Source organism: Cupressus sempervirens, chromosome 5 (genome assembly GCF_028749045.1).
Source record: "Cupressus sempervirens isolate cs-2001-9-10 chromosome 5, ASM2874904v1, whole genome shotgun sequence".
Classification (NCBI taxonomy): domain Eukaryota; kingdom Viridiplantae; phylum Streptophyta; class Pinopsida; order Cupressales; family Cupressaceae; genus Cupressus; species Cupressus sempervirens.
This window is the reverse complement of record NC_143122.1, coordinates 887,858,306-887,878,519: the sequence shown is the minus strand read 5'-3', so window position 1 is coordinate 887,878,519 and position 20,214 is coordinate 887,858,306. Positions and strand designations below refer to the sequence as shown.

At 36.0% G+C, this 20,214-nt stretch overlaps 1 protein-coding gene across 1 annotated transcript in view; it reads right to left on the bottom strand.

The window, feature by feature from the left end:
- The window catches only part of LOC149558774 (tRNA-thr(GGU) m(6)t(6)A37 methyltransferase), a 191,012-nt gene that overhangs the window by 145,202 nt on the left and 25,596 nt on the right, over positions 1-20,214 (bottom strand). The window contains exon 3 of the mRNA XM_089832844.1: positions 1,496-1,596. Coding sequence (XP_089688970.1) covers positions 1,496-1,596 — 101 coding nt within the window. The remainder of the gene's footprint in view (positions 1-1,495; positions 1,597-20,214) is intronic.

Below are 20,214 nucleotides of genomic sequence, written 5' to 3'. Positions count from 1 at the left end.
TTGAGTACTTGGTGGATATCATTTAGTTGATGTTCTGATAGGCCATTACTCAAAGTATTTGGTGAATATCATTTGATTGATATTTTGATAGGCCAATGCTCATGTTATCAAATATGATATCAAATAGTAATTGGTGAATATCATATGTTGATATTTTGATAGGCCAATACTTACATGATATCATGTTCTAGAAATCTTCTGATCAAAGATTTCCTATATGTATTATTTTTGAAATATTACCAATGGTGTAATATCTATGTGTTTTATCCTTCTTCATTAAGAGGGAGTGTTAATGTTATAATTCTGTCGGATAAATTATATTATATATATGAGATATATAATATATGACAACTATTATATATGAAATAATTAACTTATATTAAGAGTGATATATATATATATATATATATATATATATATATATATATATATATATATATATATATAATTTCCATTACAATATATTAAGGGTATATTACTTGTGTTATAAATATAACTAATGTAAGTTAATATGTTAAAGAGACATGTCTCTTCAAGAGACATGCCTCTTTATTTCACATATATATTCATTCATCTAGTAACTTGGAAGACACATAAAAATTCTACAAGTGCTATTACAAATTACAGATCCTATTTCACTAACAGATCTTAATCTTTAGAATCGCACTAGAAGATGTTCGTTGCCAGAGGGTAACTAAAAACATGAAGTTTCATTTCTCCACACAAAAATGAACTCCGACTTCGGATGTTCAATCTGAGAGTTTCTTAGCTTTATATCTTTGCTTGTCTTGGTCTTTTCACCATGAATCAACTGGATATACACCTACGGATGCCATTGTTGCTCGTTCTTCGGGGTCTCACTTGATGAAGTTCGCCAAAGACGAAAAACAAGCAGAAAAGGTCGGAATCCGGAGAAAACACTTGCTTGAGGTAGGAACCGAACTGCAAAACCAAAGTAGGACTTTCTTCTCATCGGGAAACCGCTCAACTGCTCAACCCTCCCAATCCTAGATCACCTAAGACCCTAATGCAGTGAAACAACAAGAATCCCACATGGAGGCATAAGGGGAAAGTGGAGCTGGGAAAATCAAGAAAGAAGACAAAAGGGAAACCTTAGGATGTTTGATGAGAAGAGAGCCACCTAGGGGCTATCTAGACAAGAAATTGAACATGATTGCATTGAAAACTCTTCAAGCTAGAAGCTTAAAAGGGATAGACTGAAAGTTTGGCAACATAAATAACTTAGCAGCTCAAAAATTATGGAAGTTTCATAGAGTGAAATGCTTTGGTATGATCAAGGTATGCCTACAGCCATAAAGACAAATAAATTGCATATCAACTTTAGAAAAAGTCTTAGAGAGCTCATTTCAAAACTTTATGCACATGTTTAGTCATATATCAACATTCACCCGAGTATTAATTCTTGAAAGTGTCCCTTTGACATAATTCTGTTCTACAGTAACAGCAGATTATAGTAGCTCGATGCAAAAAATACCTTGTAGAAAAGCATGATTGTACAATACCAATTGGTGTCATTGGATACGGAGTGAATTTTGCTTCTACACTATTCTTCTCAGTGTATGCATTCCTGAGGTCCTGCAAAAAATTGATTAAATAAGAGACATTTAAACAACTTAAAGCATTGCAAGAAAATTAAAAAGGGACCATTAAACTATTTTGTCCATTAAGAAGGGATGTCTTTGCTTCCAGCTACTATAACTACTAAAATACAATACTGCTTAGAAAAATGAGAAACAAGTTCAGAGATATAGAACTAGAACACTGATGAGTAAACAACAGAAAACTCTAAAGACAGGAATATACAGCCCAACATCAAAACCTTAAAAATGTGTCCGTCCTGCTATATAAGGAGAGTAGATTACTTTTCTGAACAAACTAGGTTTCAACATTAACATTTAAAGAGAGAATAAAACTTAATTATAAAAGTTAAATTGCACCCTTTGTAGACTTATCTGGCTGCAATAACATCCAAGTTGTGTTGGATATGTCTTATACAAACAGATCCCCATGCACAAATCTATAGATCTCAATCTCAGAGATTATGTTTGCTCCAAGTTGAGGACCAAGTGCCATCTTTTCTATGATTGTCTCAAGCCCATGCATAAAATTTGCATCATCCTTGAAATTCAAGAAAAATTTCTCTCCAACACTATTGTTTTGCTCCTCCTCAACACTATAAATGATATCGAAGCTTTTAAAGCGTTGGATTTTATTTTACATGCTTGGGATTATTTTTTCTCTTTTCTTTTATATTTTTTGTTATTTTTAACTGATGTTGATAGAGTCTACCAACTAGGAGTTTTCAAATACCCAGGTCGTAAGTCCCTAGGCATTGTTTTACATCCCAAAATTTGACCTAATTTTAAAACTTGTTACATAACCATTGGATTTAACGGATTATTCTTTCATGATCATGTGAAATAGATAATTATCTGTATACGTATTAATTGTTAATGTAGATGGTCGTTAATCATTAACTGTTATTTGATGTTAGCAGTTGCTAGATTTTAAAATTAAGATTAATAACTTAAAGTCTTTTAAATGTTTATATGGAATTATTATGAATTGTTATTATGGCGGAAGTGTTTCATGAGTGATTGCAAGAGAAGATGAAGGGGGGGAAGCATTGATAAAAGGGATCATCAGAATGGGATGCTCGCTTAGTTCAGTCATCAGGATTGGCAAGTATGACCTTAAACTTCTTGGTAAGGACCCAACGAATTGAACACAGGATACATTTGTGGGAACCGCATGAGCTATTAAAAAATTAATCTAATAAAACATAAAATAATCTAATTAAAATATAAAATGTACCGCAAAAGATTTTTTTATTTTTTATTTTTGATAGGTAAACGGCTGAAGCCTAGGTTATTTATTATTATTATTAAGATTAATTATTATTATGTGTTAATCGCGAGTAGATTCGAACCCAAGACCTCTCCAATGAGAGGCTCGCAATTTACCAATGCGTTGTAGGCTCTTGCCTAAGCTGTACTTCAAGGGATTTTAATTGATCTTTCATCATATTATTATAATATACATATATATACATACATATAAATATAAAAATAAAATGGCACCATTATATTATAATAACTTAATAAAATGATGTCACCCCATTGATATATTCACATGAATGTACATACATATGTATTATAAATATTAACTAAATTATAATTTTCTCAACTTTTCTTCCAACCTTTTATTTTTTATTTTTATTTTCCTTTCTTTTCCTATCAATTTAACACTTGGCAAATTTAAAATGACAAATAATCTTTAAACCAGCGAAAGCCAAGAAGTCTCGATTGCTCTCCATATATGGAAGCCGTGAGGGAGAGACGGAAACCACATTCCTTATACCTGATCTTCTTTCTACTGCTACGTTTTTCAGAATTGTCCTTGTCTCCATAACACTCGATCTTTACATTTTTACCATTGATTGCTTCTACCAATACCCTGCAAATCGATTGATAAGCTTATACAAGTGGTACGACTTCCATTCCTTGCCGTGTAAGTATTCTAGCTGAGAAACAGAGATTTTAGTATTGAAAGTGACGTCTCAAGCAACTAGAGGAAAACTGATCCATTCTACAAATTCTTCAAACAATACCGAGTTCTTATCAGGTCACAAATCACCATTCCAATGTTTTAAATACAATTTCTACAGCAGTCGGCTAGGCACAGGAACTTCTTTTCATTATCTCTATTCACATTATTTAATTTGCTGAATATTCCCTATCTTTTATAATGAATTTTCTTCTTACATTTATAACTTCCAGAATCATCATGAAGAGAGTTGAATAGTATCTCCTGAAGAAGAGTTTCTAAGTGTAATAAGAACCTGGATGAATGGTACTGAACTTAAGAACATGTTTTATTTTGCCACAATTCATGATAAAAGACCTAAACAATGATAAAGGGCAGAATGCTCATAAACTTCCAAAACACCTGGGATTCACCGATAGTATAGCCATGAAATGGTGAAGAGGTGTAAAAGGGTAAAATGCTCATAAACTTCCAAAACACCTAGGAATCACCGGCTGTGTAGCCATGAATGGTGAAGAGGTGGAATAAACCTACAAGAAAGAAAAAGAGAAATCAGACATGAATAACTTAAATAAAATATACTTAATAGCTTATACTCATCCCTGTAATGAAACATGTTGTCAAGTCGAGTAGTGGTGATTGGGTCAATAAACCCATCTAAAATCCTTGTCCAAGGTAGTTTAAGGCATGGTTGCCATCTAATAATCATTTGATGTCAGAGGCGCCAGTTACGCAAGCATGTCTGTTTCATAGCTGTGCGGACATTCTAAACACCAGGATGCTCAGGTGGCTGGATTAAGAACATCCCAAGCCCAATCCTAATGTAGGGAGGGTCATTCTAATTTAATCGAATATGTGAGGATAAGTATGATCTGAGGTTGGGAGGTTAAGCCTATGTCAATACTTCTCCTCCCACTAAAGTTGAGGCTTGCACAACCAGCTAAAGATCCTCCGCATGAATCTTGTATGTTCTTTCCTTCTTCCTTGTTAAGCATTACTTGTATGAAGAAAGGATAGTTGATCACAAATGTAGTTATTTTCAATTGATCATTTAATTAGTTATTTCAGTTGATCATAAATACAGTTATTTTCAGTTGATCGTTAAATTAGATTATTTCAATTGATCATGAGTATAGTTATGTTTAGTTAATCATTAATCTAGTTATTTCAGATGAATATGGATATAGTTATCTTCAGTTAATCGTTAAATTAGTTAATTTCAGATGAATATTGATATGGTTATGGTTATTTCAGTTAATTGTTAAAAATAGTTAATTTCATATGAAAAGGATCACAGTTATCTATTTATGAATGCTGGAAATTCTTTGTTTAAACCGTCTTTGTTTTCAATATGAAAAACCGTTTGTTACGCCTTGTTATGACCTCCTTGCCTCAACATTCACCAATTCCTAGCAAATCCCAATGAGTCTTGGAACACCAAAATAAGGTCAAAAAACAGCCTCCAACTTGGTATGAAGCCGCTTAATAGACAGGCTTCATAAATTAAGCTAGTTCTTGTGGCTTAAGATTATGCCTCTTGTAGGTAAGTTCAAGGTCCAAAGACAAACCCTATAATCAGAATCTTTTCATGGAAAGGTACCTTGATGCAGCAAGGAACCCAGCAACTAAAGCAGGTTAACTTCTTTTTGTTTGGAAAGGAGAGAAATTGTTTTCAGTAGAATAACCACAAAATTTCGGCTTTAGGATTGTTTTTCCATTTCATGACCTTTTCTTGATTTGTACCAGTTGCTTTCAAGACCATTAAAAAGAGAAACAATTTTTTAAAAGTGTACGCTTTTTTTGGAGAAGATAGAGGGGTGGTAGACGGACTAAGGTATAGGAAAGTAAAAGAGGCAAATAGTTTTTAAATTTTCTGGAATATAATTGTTTCAAACAGAGATATTTTACACTTTGTGTCATTCTATTTTGGCATCTAGGTGACTCAGACATTTATTCCCAAAATTATGCATTTTCTTAAATACTGTTTAAAAATGAAATAGACTTTGAGTTATTTTTTTAAATTGTTCTTATGATGCCTCCTTGTTCAGTGCAGTTATCCATGTGCTGGGAAATTTGTTTATATATTATGATGAGAAGGTGGACTTTACATCATTTTTTGTTTTCATCTATTCATAAATGAATAGAAACTGTTTTTGAATCCATGAAATGTCAATATGTAGATATTGGTGTGCCTTTTCTGCTTTCTAGTTAAAAGCATACCACCAAAATGCAAATCACATCATAGGAGGGAGTCGTACCTCTACAGTTGAGGAATGTTGTCCATTCAATGACAACTTCTCGAACTGTTGGTTTCTAGTTTGTCTTTAATCTCGAACTAGGGAGTCATTTTTAGGAACTATCTTACGACAAATTTTCAGACTAACAATTTGGAAATCCAAATCAACAAGAAAGAAACCCAAAAGAAAGAGGATGAAGAATATTTATGGAGATAAACAATTTGGGAATATGGGTTATCACAATCAATCAAAGGCCAAATTAAGTTGAGTATCAAAAGACTTCGAGATGTAGAGGCTTCTTTATGATGATGAAATGGAACAGAAGTGAAGATAAAGAAAGAACAATAATTCCAAAATCGTGCAAACTAAGGTGGCAAACAATTTGGAAATCCAAATCAACAAGAAAGAAACCCAATTACTTCAAAAGGTCAAGATGTCGAGACAAGAGTAATTATAAGAACAATTAAAGAAGAAGATTTTCCAAAAGAAAGAGGATCAAGAATATTTATGAAGATGAAACAATTTGGGAATATGGGTTATCACAATCAATCAAAGGCCAAATTAAATTGAGTATCAAGAGACATTGTCTGAGATGCAAAGACTTCTTTATGATGATGAAGAAGTGGAATGGAAGTGAAGATAAAGAAAGAACAATAATTCCAAAATCATGCAAACTGAGGTAGCACCCCATCATCTTTATCCAATCAAAGAACTTTGAGTCAACATGTTCTAGTCCATCCAACCAAATTCCACAAGTGGAAATGTGGAAAGCATTTAATGTATTACCACAATGAATTTTCTTATTGGTTGATTCCTTAAAGGATGTGTTTCAAAGCAATGTAGTTCTCTCAATGCATGGCAACCCTTATTAGGGCTTCCATGGAATTATCTTGGTTGTTGATTCAAAAACCAAATTGGGCGTTGTGTAACTGAGAGGTTTATAAAACGCTTGGCCTTCTCATTCATAAAGAGTAATCATTAGATCATTAGAACAAGTAAGAGTAGTGTTGCAGGAGGAAACTAAAAATCATTGCTAACAAGCTGTTTGTAATAAAGACATAATTTTCATTAATGATATGGTAAATTTCTATGTATCGTTTCAACATTTGCATGGTTTTTACTTCTAATAGCTTAGTAAAGTTCATTGATTGAAATCGAGAAATGTGAAGATATTTGACAAATTCCATGTCCACACCTTTTGTTGCTTGTTGATTATAAGTCGCAATGAAATATGCAACCCTATTTGTCTTGAATTTTTTGAGGTTGAAATAAGTTTGTTGAGTTTTTTGGCAATGGTCTTACAATCAAAAATATAGTGCAAATACGTATGGAACTTTGTTAGACTTTAATTGAAAGAAATATGCAATCAACTTTAAAAATGATACTAGTAAAACTTCTAGATATAAACTCAAACTTCAATATGCATTACTTCTTTGAAATAATGACAACCCAAATCATTAAATGTCATTTTTTATCTAAATAACACATAACCACAAGATATAGAAATGAAAATGTGTTTGCTAAGCACAAAAATTGCAATTTATGTGATGTCCTTGATATTATTAAATAAATAAATTTAATGATCATGTATGGCTCCGAAATTAAATTTATTATCTCTCGGGCCCATTTTTATTTTACTGTTTCTGGCCCATTAACTGTGTTGGCACCTTTTGTACTCCTTCAAGAAGTTTCCCCAAAGCCATATATAAGGTCGACTAGTAAGTTGCAATAGGTAGGCAAATTCAATGCTTTTTTATGTGTGAACTTCAAGTTGGAGTTCAGTTGTCTGTCATTTCAGACATGAAATATCCTCCCTCTTAGCATCTGCAGTTTTAGTGGGAGTAACTCCTCACCCTATTCTACTCTGCTCTCAATCCAAGATTAGTGTAATCTAAACTGCTATCATTATTGAATCAAACCCAAATTTCTATTACTAGTGTGAACTTGTAAAATCTTGGCAATTCGATAAATCATTATGGCACAATCTAATATTCAAAGTTGATGAAAGGTTGGAAGTCGTATGGCTATTACCGTACACACTATTTGAGAACATTAGTCGTACGACCTAGTGGGACATACCATATAGGTGGAACTAAGGAACCAAGTCCACCATATAGCATCAATGAAGGCACATCACCATACGATATGAATACCAGTCTAGTGGTAGATGAGTTAGTCCTACTAAGTTGACCGTAAAGAGATTGCCATGGTTTTGACACTGTATGTTGTAGGATGACCGAGATCATTATTGAGTTGTTGGTGTTCCATACAATGGTAATGGTCTCCATATGTCCATATGAAAGTGGAGGAACCATTCGTAGCATGTAAAAAGTCATACAGATATTCCGGGTGTAGAAGGCCGTATACCTTGAACTGTGTACCTCATCTTGTTGGAAACATTATAGTGGTATCAGAGCTGGTGATTCTACCAGCTCATCAGGTCATGGATGCTTAAGGCACTCAAAATATACACCAAAAGGAGGTATCGCTCTGTCGATAGAACGAAGAAACCCTAGAACCCTATTCCTAAAGTCATGGCACTGTTAAGAGAGCTAATCAAAAGCGAAGTACAACTCAATGATACAATGGTCAAAGGAGAAAAACGACAATGGCTCATGTAAGAAAAATTGCAGAGGTTGGCGGAAGGATGATCAAAGGAGAAGAACGACAAAGACTCGTGGAAGAAATGTTATAGAGTTTGGCAAAAGGAAAGATAAATGGAGAACAAAATGGGCACAAAAACAATTATGTCACAAGGAAAGAAACCCCTTAGCATTCACACACTCCATCGATGCCCACATCTCTGTCGAGAATCGAAGCAATTTGCAAAGAGTGAGAACCCACATTCAAGGAAATGCAAGAACGGCTAAGGCCAGACTAGAGGAATGGGGACTTTAAAGGAGAAATATCCTTCAAGGATTACGTTGATCTACAAATCAGCCATTCGGGTAGCAAAAATTGTGGCCACTACAATGATGACCTCGAATAGAAGATAGGGAAGGTAAATCTATCATCCTTTGACGAATCTAGATTAGGCTCCACATAGGTATGGATACATAAGGCGAACACATATTTCCAGCTTAACCCAATGCCAAAGGATTAGGCAATCAAATTTGCAGCACTTCACTACGAAGGGATAGCTCATGAATGGTGGCATCATGTAATGGTCACCCTCGGCTACAATTAAATGCCCTCATATACTAAATTCACAAAGAGGTTGATAGACTGCTTTGACGAGAAAGATCCAAAACTTAATTATAAAAAGTTGGCGCAGTTGAAGCAATCTGGATTAGTCAACAGTTATATCACCGAATTCTAGAGACTATTTGTATTGGCAACATATATCTCGGAGCAACAATAGATTGTGTTGTTCATGGATGGGCTAATGGAACCTCTGAAGGGTTGGGTGAAGGGATTCAGCCCCCTCACGCTCATCAAGGTAATTAAGAAGGCGTGTAACATGGCAGCATCCTCTTCTTCTTCCTCCAGGAATTATTCGCACCTTTAGCCATCCCTCACTCTAAAGGAGAAAGAAAACAAACCCATTCCAATGAATCCATCATTGGTTGAGGCCACAAGACAAGAGCTCAAGAGGAGGAAACTCAATTTTAACTATAAGGAGTTGTGAGAACTAGGGCATCGATGCTTCAGCAAAGGAAAAATCCATTACATTGATGTTATTTCTAATGACAAGGAACATGACGAACCTAAAAGTGAAGGAAATTGTCAACAAGTCTCCCATGAGGTTAACATAAACTGCACGAAAAGGATTGTCGTGCTGGTACAACAAGGAGGCGTTGTCATGGCACTTGCGAATACTCCACGGTACACTATAATTTGGGTACAGGTTATACTCCAGGAGCAGCAAGTCGCAGTTATGCTCAATAGTGGGGCCACACTCAACTTCATCAACTCATCATTCATTAGCTAAAGGGGTTTACATAAGAAGGCACAAAAAGGGTTCCTATTAAGGTGGCAGGAGGAAATCTCTTCACATGTAGCCATCTAGTTCGACAACTGAGTATCATCATGGAGAACCACATGGTGATGGATGACTTCTTTTGTTGTAGATTTAGATGATATGGAAGTCATATTGGGCATCCAATGGATGGAAACTTATGACGAGTACACAGAAAGCTTCAAGAGAATAAAGTTCTCCTTTGTAAATGTAATTAAATTTATATCAGAATTCTATGATTACAAAACTGTCTTATTGTCTACAGATTATGATCAGAAAATATTCGTCTTGATATATCTCAACTGAATGTGAATTTGATTCAGTATTTATAAATACTGAATATTCAAGTCTGATCGCTGAACTCTAGATGAGGCAGAACGTTTATTGATTTCTATGTTTTTTTGCCCGATCAGGTTTGGTTATAAATATGATATGGAAAGGACATATATTGGGTGGATATGTCTCCGCAAGGAGGAGACATCCACGCAATACATGTCTATTCATTGACAACGATTTGTATAACAAATAGCCCAATTAACAATCAATGTTGTTCATTAAACAAACTTCTATTATAGTTGTCGATCCAAAAGATAATAATCAGACTTCATTCTGAGATATATTTGCACATAACCCGATCATGTGATCATGACTCGATCAATATATAAGGTGAGCATAAAAGAACAAGGAATCTACCAAAACAGATCGTTGATATACTTGGATATAGGATAATAGACAGAGGATGATAATATAATCATCTACATAATATATATCTATATGTATGAAGATAAACAACAATGTTAGTAGATATGCGTGTATGTTATTAGCAGGTCAAGAGGGATCATCCAATTTATCTAAGCGAAGCTATTCATCAATACTCCCTCTTAACTAGGGAAGATTGTTAAAGTACTATAGATCGTTTTTTGCAAATGTACTAATTGCCAATGTAATAGATGTCTTTCAAATGCAGATTTGAGGACCCATAAATATAAGAGGAGACATGTCTCTATAGTTAATCATCATTAGTTAATATATTAATAATATAAATAACCATATGTATAATATATATTATTATATATATAATATAATATATGTATATTCTTATATATATATATATATATATATATATATAAGAATATTTATCTAATGGTGATTTAGCATCAATAATCAATCTCATGATTATATCAATCTAACTATAACTACAAACTTAACACTCCCTCTTAGTTAGGGAGGATTGATATAGAACACATTATGCTCTTGAGTATATGAAGAGATATCATCTAAGTATGATATTCCTAGAATGACATATTTAAGGATATCAACGTAAATCCATCAACACACACACACACATATATTAACATATATTACATATTGAATTGGCTTCAATTCACTATGTGGTGAAATTTCTCAACACTCCCTCTTTAGCAAAGAGGGAATTGAAGCAATTTCTATAACTTTAATATAAGTTGAAACACCACCTTAAGTGTGGTCTATAATAGTAACTATATCATGTTGTCCAGCAAAATCCGGCCCAAATAATCATGACAGGTTGGTTATCATGGTGTCCGGCAAAATCAGGAAAGACCCATGATAAGTTGGTTATCATAGTGTCCAGAAAAATCCGGCCCAAAGAACCATGATAACACTTGCTCCTAGATATCTAGCACATTTAGGTAGTACAAATCAATGTAGTGCATCTAGGAGATAGGTCAAACTTTTGATAAGGTCGTCACCTTACAAGAGTGACCTCACACACATGAAAGATCATTACCTTTCACTACATATCATATGTGAAATAGTAACCACCATGAAACAAGTCAGAGGGTGATACAAGGGCTTTCACCTCACTTCTCTCTCGTAAAGAAGAATACATTACAATAAATTTTACTTAGAAATTCTCCCTCATAGAGAAGATATCATTCACAAAGGATTGAACCTGAAAAATTCTCCCTCTGAACAATGATCCTAGGAAGTCAGGTCTTGTAGTTACTCCCTTTGAGACTCTCTTCACCCAAGGATGTATGTCAAACTCCCTCTGAATTTGATATTAATCTTTCAACCTTCACGTCACAAGTTATTACTTCCTTGTGATGTACATATGAATAGACCCATCACAATCATGTAGTCATACACACGTATATTAGACTTCGTCTAAGTATCAATCTTCTAAGCTCCTTGTATACGTTTGTCTCTGATGAAGTATTGAACTCTCTCTTGATATGAAAGGATACTCATAATCTCAATCATCAAAGATGTTCGCTTCTTGAATCTGACTAATGAATAACTCCTTTAGAGTTGTTGCCATAAGAATGAGTCTGCACTATATTTGGTGTCATACCAACCTTCTTTTCCTGCAAGAGCATCCCTAGACACAAAGGAAAAGATCAAGGCAATTTACTCTTATAGTATGTGTAGAATTACAAATAATAAGCAAGTAAATATAATAGTCAAAGATAATGAATACTTATCTGCACATTAACGTTCTTGATACAAGTTGCTCCAATGAAGGTCCATATCCATCAAACAAGAAAATGCCTCCAATGGGGAATGAAACATTGGTTAAGGTAATCATTCACCTGCCACCCCCCACAATGTAGAATTCCCACATCCTTCATTATTATTAATTTGAACCATAAAATAGTCTAGTTCACTTCCACTTGTAGATGAATTATATTCATATTCAATCCTCTCAGGATGATCCTTGTGTGTGTGTGAGTCTCCCTCTTTTTCTTCATACTTGGCTCTATAATATGAATCCAAAAGGATTATATTTAGTATAGAGATGCACTTAAGAGGGATGATGTTTCTATTCTTCATATCTTTATCTATTTGAGATCTCATTTCTGATCTGAGTAATACCATAAGTGATAGTTAATCTGAATTCTTATATTATAGTCTCTGAGATATGTTCCTTATGCTTATTAAAGGTTCTTGTGGTATCATTTCTCCTATAAGAAATCTCTCTAAATTCATGTATCAATAACTTCGTAAATCTATCTCAAGTTGAGCACTTGATTTGTCTTAAAGTCAGGATAGAGTCTCTCTTTCGATTAGTTCCATCATGATTATAATTCTCTAACCATCTTGTAACTAGAATATGTCTATTTAGTATTTTGATCTACATATTCTTTGAGTTGATCTGCAAAAATTTACCTCTGAATTATTATACCCTATTAGGCGAATCAATGCTTTACAACCCTTGCCTGTCCCAAAACCTCTTTCTATATTTTTATCTCATTCAAATATGAGATGTGACTTTTCAATGTATGGTCATGTCTCTTTTAAATCTTAAACAATACTTTATCGACAATTATTCTTATACAAAAACAAAACAATTTCTCTTCCATTTGAATAACCACCAAAGTCATAGATCACCTTTTCTAATGTGCATTAAAATTATTTTCCAATAGATCGAACGAATAAGTAGTTGTTCTATTTGCCTCTTGGGGGCTGGCATAGATAATGTCATTGACAATGGGTACAATCATACCAATTCAATCGTTATTTTGACTTAATCTTGGTGTATTGATCCAATTATACATCTTTTCTTTTAGTCTTCCTTACACACCCCAAGTATAGATCGCTGATTGGTATGGTAGTTAGCCATAAAATATAGCTCTCTTTATTCCTTGATCGTGCCCTTCAATATTGCTTATTGTTAATAAAAATCTATCCAATATCGTGCCAAACTTCAAATTCAATTCAAAACTGATCTTATTTCCTACTGATCTCAATTGTTCTTTGACCTGGAACATAGATCCTATAACCTTTGGTTGTTTCACTGTATCCAATGAGTATTCCCTTCTTGGGCACAAATTGTCTTGGGTAAGAAATTGTATGATCGTAATTGGGCAAGCATAACGAATCCTTTAGATAAGGTGGATTCCACCCTCTTTCGAGAGTTCGACAATCCTCTCATTATGGAAAAATTTCCCCATTGTTTAGACCTTGGGCTCCCTCTAAATTCATCTCTCATGGCAATTGAATCTAGTTGTGGCCTTAAAGTATGGGAAATTAGTAGGATGTTGTGGTGAAAATTCAAACAAGGGAGGCAAGAATCCAAAGTTAGTGAGGATTATTTTATCCTCTCATGCACTTGATCCCCACCTAAGGTTGAAATCTTTGCACATATGGAATCTCTATTGGGGAAATAATGCAAGTATATGCATAATGGTGGGTATCTTAATCAAATGAAACAAAAAAATTTGAGGACATAAGGAAAAGGAGAGTCCTCGGGGGAGGGTGTTATCCACCCTCTTTATCCTCATGCATGCTATATTTCCACAAGAAAATGAAAGCAAGGCTTTCCTTACATTCAAACCTAACCTTGTACTTGACCAGTCGTAATCACCCAACATGGATGGGAAAGATGAGCAATAATGAAAGGAAGGGGACAATCAATGTTGAGAGATAGCGATGAAGTCAAATCCTCTGTCAAGAGTGGATTCTGCTAGTGCATAAGGATTCCATAATCCTCCACTCCAATCAGATTGCACCTTGATAGGAGAAAACATAGATTCAACCCCTTAGATGCTTGGAGGCAGCTGGAGATGGCAGTCCTAAGGAATTGAATTATGGATGACAACAGGCAACTTTGATGAGAAAATTATAATCCTCAAGGGAGTGCAAAATCCACCTCCCACAAGGATTTCATTCTCTAAGCTGTGAAATTTTGCCCCACTATATGCATCAACTTAACAGCCGACTCAAATCAGCAGGAAACAAATTATTTTTTTATTATTTTCAAACTTACAAGTGGTCGGAATTAATTTAATTGGCTATTTAAGCCAAAGTACACCGCCCGCCCCGCGCCCCGCCCCCCCCCCCCCCCCCCCACCTTCCCCACTTTTAAATGGTGTGCCTTTTCATTCCCTCAAGTATGTATATAAGGAGGTTCGGGCAATTGATTTTGTCACCTATTCTAAGCAATTTCCCTCTGCAAAAAGAAAGCGAGTTATACCTCTTTGGCAATGACATTAACCTCTAGTGAGCACCGAATTTAGCATCACAGGAAGCAAATGACTTCATCTTGATTGCGATCTTCAGTTGGTGGCAATTTGAACAGTGTTGCGAGGCCAGCACCTTTCCATATTAAGGTGGTGTGAAAGGTAGAATTTCAAAACTTTTGAAACTTTTCGTAAGAATCTGATGTGAATTAAGATAAAAGCTGATTAGGATCATTTAACCAATCAAAGCTTACTCAGTTGTTGATTATAAAGGATTTTGGCTTCCTCTAGAAAGTAATTGAGATGTCATCAAGTGAAGAATTATATTTGAGGCTTCATTAAAGCTGATAGGTTTAATTAAATGAAGGAAGTGAATTATTCATTGCATCATCCTCATTAAAGGACTTTTTTATTTTCTATAATTAGAGACAATAATAAGTTCTTTTCAAATTTGTGCAATAGAGAAATTCACTAAGGCCAAAAGAAGAAAATGTTTTTTGAGACTTAGCTCACTTATTTGACTTCAAGTCTAACCCTTGAGAATAAATCAAAATTTCATGCTCCAAAGTATAATTGAGGATTTATATTCGTGAGGAGGTAGAATCTAGATGAAAATTTATTTCATGAAGATTTTAAGTTCCTTTGTTTAGTCTCTTCTCATCATCTCATAACCTTAATGGATTTTCCTCCCTTTGTTTTGCAAAGTTGATTTCGTTAAAGGATGACATTAGAATTGAGCGAACAAGTTGGTTACCAAGACCTCAAGGGCCTCAAGTACAAGCTCCAAGAGGAAGGCTTCAGGCTCGAAGACTCAAAGTGAGAAGGAAAGATTCATATTCAAGCTATCAACATGCAAATTTGGATTGAAATTAAGAGGAAATTTTAAAAGGCAAGAAAGATCCAACCTCATGAAGCCATCATCAAGGAGTTCAAGATAGATCAAGTCTACAGGCAAATTCAAGTCATAGCCATGGGAAAGTCTGAGAGGATCGAGAAGACTCGAAAAATGAAGCAATTTGGGAATATAAGTCATCAAAATCATCCTCAATGGATTGATATTTTTGGAAGAGTTAATCAAAGTTAGAAATGTTGAGTACCAAGAGATATTCTCTTTGCCAAAAGATTAAATAGATCTACAAGATAAGGTAGATGAGGTGGCGCCTAGTTGTCTTCTCCAATCAAAAAATTCCAGATTTAAGCACATTCAATCGTATCATAGAAAGTGTATAAATTCCTCATCGGTTATCAAAAGCTTTGTAATTTTCTTATTGGCCCAAAGGCGTCGTGCCTTCATGTAATACATTGATATTTTGGCAACCCTAATCAAGGCTTATAGGGAGAAATCTATGCCCTTGATCTTCAATTGATCTTGGCCCTTCATTATAACTGCACATCTATGAAAGGCCAAGCCCTTCTCATCTGTAACTCATTAGAGGAGAGGAGTTATCAGCTAGAGAGCTGGTAGTAGAATTAGATCAGGCTAACTAAGGGAGAGGGTTGATCAAATTGTTGCTATAATGTTTTCAAGGTGATTGATAATTCATTGTCGGTTCTTCTGGTTCTTCATGGTGAATTACTTAATGTCGCTTTAACTTGTTGCATGGTTTACTCAATCTTTCACTTGGAGTAGATTTCTTTCATGTTGAAGTGGTTTAGATGAACGGAAGTAATAGTGGATGTTTGCTAGCTTGACTCAAACAAATCCAAGGCACCAGCCTCTTGCTGATGGTGGGAGCGCCTTGTGTGATTGGCCAATGATTGAAAGCACTTAACTCTTAATTCATATTCAATCTTTAGTTTGCATCCATTCGATAGGATTGAAGAGGAGATATTAATGTGAAAACCATTTTGAGTATTCTTTAGAAGCTTGCACTACGTGGGTGGAGTTGTCGATTAAGCTCCATCTAATATAGTCCAAGTCCATCCATGATTCCTTGAATTCATAGTTAGAAGTAGAAGTTAAGTTTGAGTTGAAGTGGAAAAGTTGAAGATTAAAACTATATTTTCATTGCACATAGTGAAGCCAAATCTTTAGAAGTACAATTAGTTGATAAGTCTTGAATGAACAAGAATAAGTTCCGTAAGTGATAACCAACAAATCACATATATTTCACTAAGTGAGTATCCACAAATTAAAGGAAACTTTAAGTCATTTCATGATCTTACTTTGCAAACTTAGCATAAGAAGTGACCTTATTCAAGAGAGGAATGAGTATTTGACATTTTATCTTAAAATACTAAGTATTTGACTTTGTATCTTATAGTGGAATATAACTCACATCAGCAAGACTGGCATGTCCCCATCATGACATGGGAATACCCTATCAAACCTGATGGAGCTCTATTTATGGCAAAATTAGAGCCTCCATTTGTTACCCTCTTTCACCCATATCACTATCAACTTTACCTTTTGGATTTTTATATCTGATTTGTTATAATATGCTTTCCTTTTATATTCCTAGAGTATACTTTCATACACCATTTGTCTAATGTAAAACCAATTTTAAAAAGGGCCATCTTCTTCACATGAATTTTTATACAATTCCAACCCAAGCCATACTTGTTTACCGTATGGATTAATTAAGAAACGCACACAGACAAAGAATACGAACATGAACAGCAACCAGCAGAACTCTTATTATTATTCGCATATACCAAAACATTACATTATGCTTGAATGATAAGATATGATCTCCTATGATTACAATGCTTCCCGAAGGGGTTATACATACTTTCCGAAGAACTTTCCCGAAGGAGTTCGTCGGCCACATACATGTTGTTACATAAAAACCTTTCCGAAGGGATCCGTCGGCTGATACACAATTTCCTTTCCGAAGGGACCCGTCGGCTGATACACAATTTCCTTTCCGAAGGGACCCGTCGGCTGATACGCAATTTCCTTCCCGAAGGGACCCGTCGGCTGATACACAATTTCCTTCCCGAAGGGACCCGTCGGCTGATACACAATTTCCTTTCCTAAGGGACCCGTCGGCCAATACACAATTTCTACCGACGACATCATCCCCCCCAAAAAGAAAAGTCGTCTCCTGACGACTACAGAACAAAACTCAAACAACTAATACAACAATATTGATCTGCCATATCACTTCCACATTCATCCCGTTGCATCTATAGCCTCTGCTAACACAATACTGACTCCTCAAGCTGACCTTGATAGCCACCTGTGCTGCTTTCTCTGCTTCCAACTCCTCGGTACCCTGAGCCAAGTGTCGCTGCACTGCCTCCAACTGGATGATCAGCTCCTCCTGAGCTCTCTACGCATCCACCAAGACAGCCTCACGGCCAACACCTACTCTCAGTGCAACTGATACACAGACACTCCATGCCTCCAGCAGCTCCAAGTCTTTGCAACTGGTCAGACTCCCACGACTGATATCCGCAACGACTGGGGTCCTGGGGCAGCGCCCCGAGTGCGCTCTTGTCACCCTTTTGTGCTACCAAATAGCAAGTAGAAGCTGTACGCCAAAACCCCACTCTTCAAAATCTATAATCTTGCAATCCAAATCTGTACACATGATATGCTTGAAAAATCCGTACAATCACCTCGCATTCCCAACTGCAATTTCTATACGCTACTTTCCTTTAAAAATCCGTACAGAAAAATGGCTCTAAAATCCGTATGCTTAATATATTTGCTTGAAAATCCGTACGAAACACAAGCTTATAACAAGCCGTACGGTATCTTCCTCCAAAAATCCGTATAGTAGCCTCTTGAGAACCTGTACAATTAATTTATCTGGAAAGCCGTACACCATCCTTTAGACATTGAAAACTATACGGTAGTCCTTTTTTACTGTGAAATCCGTACATTGTTTGTGGAAACCGTACAGTGCCCCTTTACTGTGAAATTCGTACGGTAGCAATGAAATTCGTATGGTGGCAATGAAATCCGTACTCTGGCAATGAAATCCGTACGTTAGCAATGAAATCCGTACTCCAAACATGAAATCCGTACGTTGGCTTTAAAAACTGTACTGCAAGCATGAAATCCGTACCTCCTCCTTCAGATATGGAAAACCGTACGTTACTTCCGTTTCCCTTCAGATGAGAACCCGTACGGTGTTGTCCCCTGCAATTATGAAACCGTACGGTACTTTCCAGAAACCGTACGGTACTTTCCAGAAACCGTACAGAACTTCTTTTTTTCTTTCTTCTTCTTTTTTTTTTTTTTTTTAAATAAATTTTTTTTTGAACAACTATGTACAATATTTACATATGTACAGTACTTACAGTCTTCTTCTCTTAGTTGTTCGTCCATGGAGGTGCGTTACTTCTTTCATGGTAGACATTCAACTTCGACCTATTCACTGTGTCGGCAACTTCCTTTCCGTCTAGCATCCATTGTTTTACTGCTCCATTATCACCCACTTCCCGAATTTGATATTGTCCGACCCACTTAACTCTGAACTTGCCTGGATTGATCTTATTCCGTCCATCATCCCTCAACGCCAACTGTCCTGGTTGAAACCTGCTATGCCTGTTCTGTGTCATCTCCATATCGCCCAGTTTGTTCCCGAAGCTCTGTACCATGGACTCCGTCAGCTGCCCCTTCTGGCTGTGAATAACACGTCCACTCCGTACTGCTGCAACTTTTATTAAACCCTTCCTCTTTGTTGCTTGTGCAGACCGTATCGTGTGTTTTCCTTGCCGCCGGTACCTTTCTGCTATATCTATGGTTTGACGTAATACTTTCTTCCTGCGCAGTCGTACAGTAGAAACTTTCCTTCTTTTGGGTTCGTACTGTATGTTATGTCCTTCAGCTTCAGTCATATCCGCGTTTTCTTCTTCGGCTTTTCTGTGTTGCTTCGAACATTCATTTCTTCCTTCGGCTTCTCCGTGTTCCTTCAGACATTCATTTCCTCCGTCAACTTCTCTGTGTTTCTTCAGACAGTCATTTCCTCCTTCGACTTCTCTGTGTTCCTTCGGACATTCATTTCCTTCTTCTTTCTTACCTTCGTCGATCCTTAGCATATTACAACTTGGAAAGAGCTCATAATCCTCTATCTGCCAGTGGTAAAGGTCATCTCCTTCCAATCGTAAAACTCCCTCCTAATCCGATTCCATAATTTGCCCCTTTTCATCCTCTTCTCCCTCAAAATCTGACGAGAGGGCTTCGTCCCCGACCATCTGAGTATGCAGATCAATGACATACTTTCGGCCTTTGCTTTCGAGTGATAAAGTATTTTTCTTCCAATCGTGCTTTGCTTGTGCTTGTATCAGCCACCCTCGACCCAAAATAGCATCGTACCCCTTCCGCCTGAGAGGAATCACAACGAAGTCCAACAGGAATGGTTGTGTTCCGATTGTCACTGGTTGCGCTGTGAGTATTCCCAATGGCTTGATTCCATGTTGATCGGTCGTTAGCAGCTGGAAGGTAGGTGGCCATAATGTCGGTCGTCCCAACTTTTTCCAAGTATCCTCTGGCAGCACATTGACACCAAACCCTCCGTCCACAATCGTGTCCGTTAGTACAGTCCCAAGAATGCCC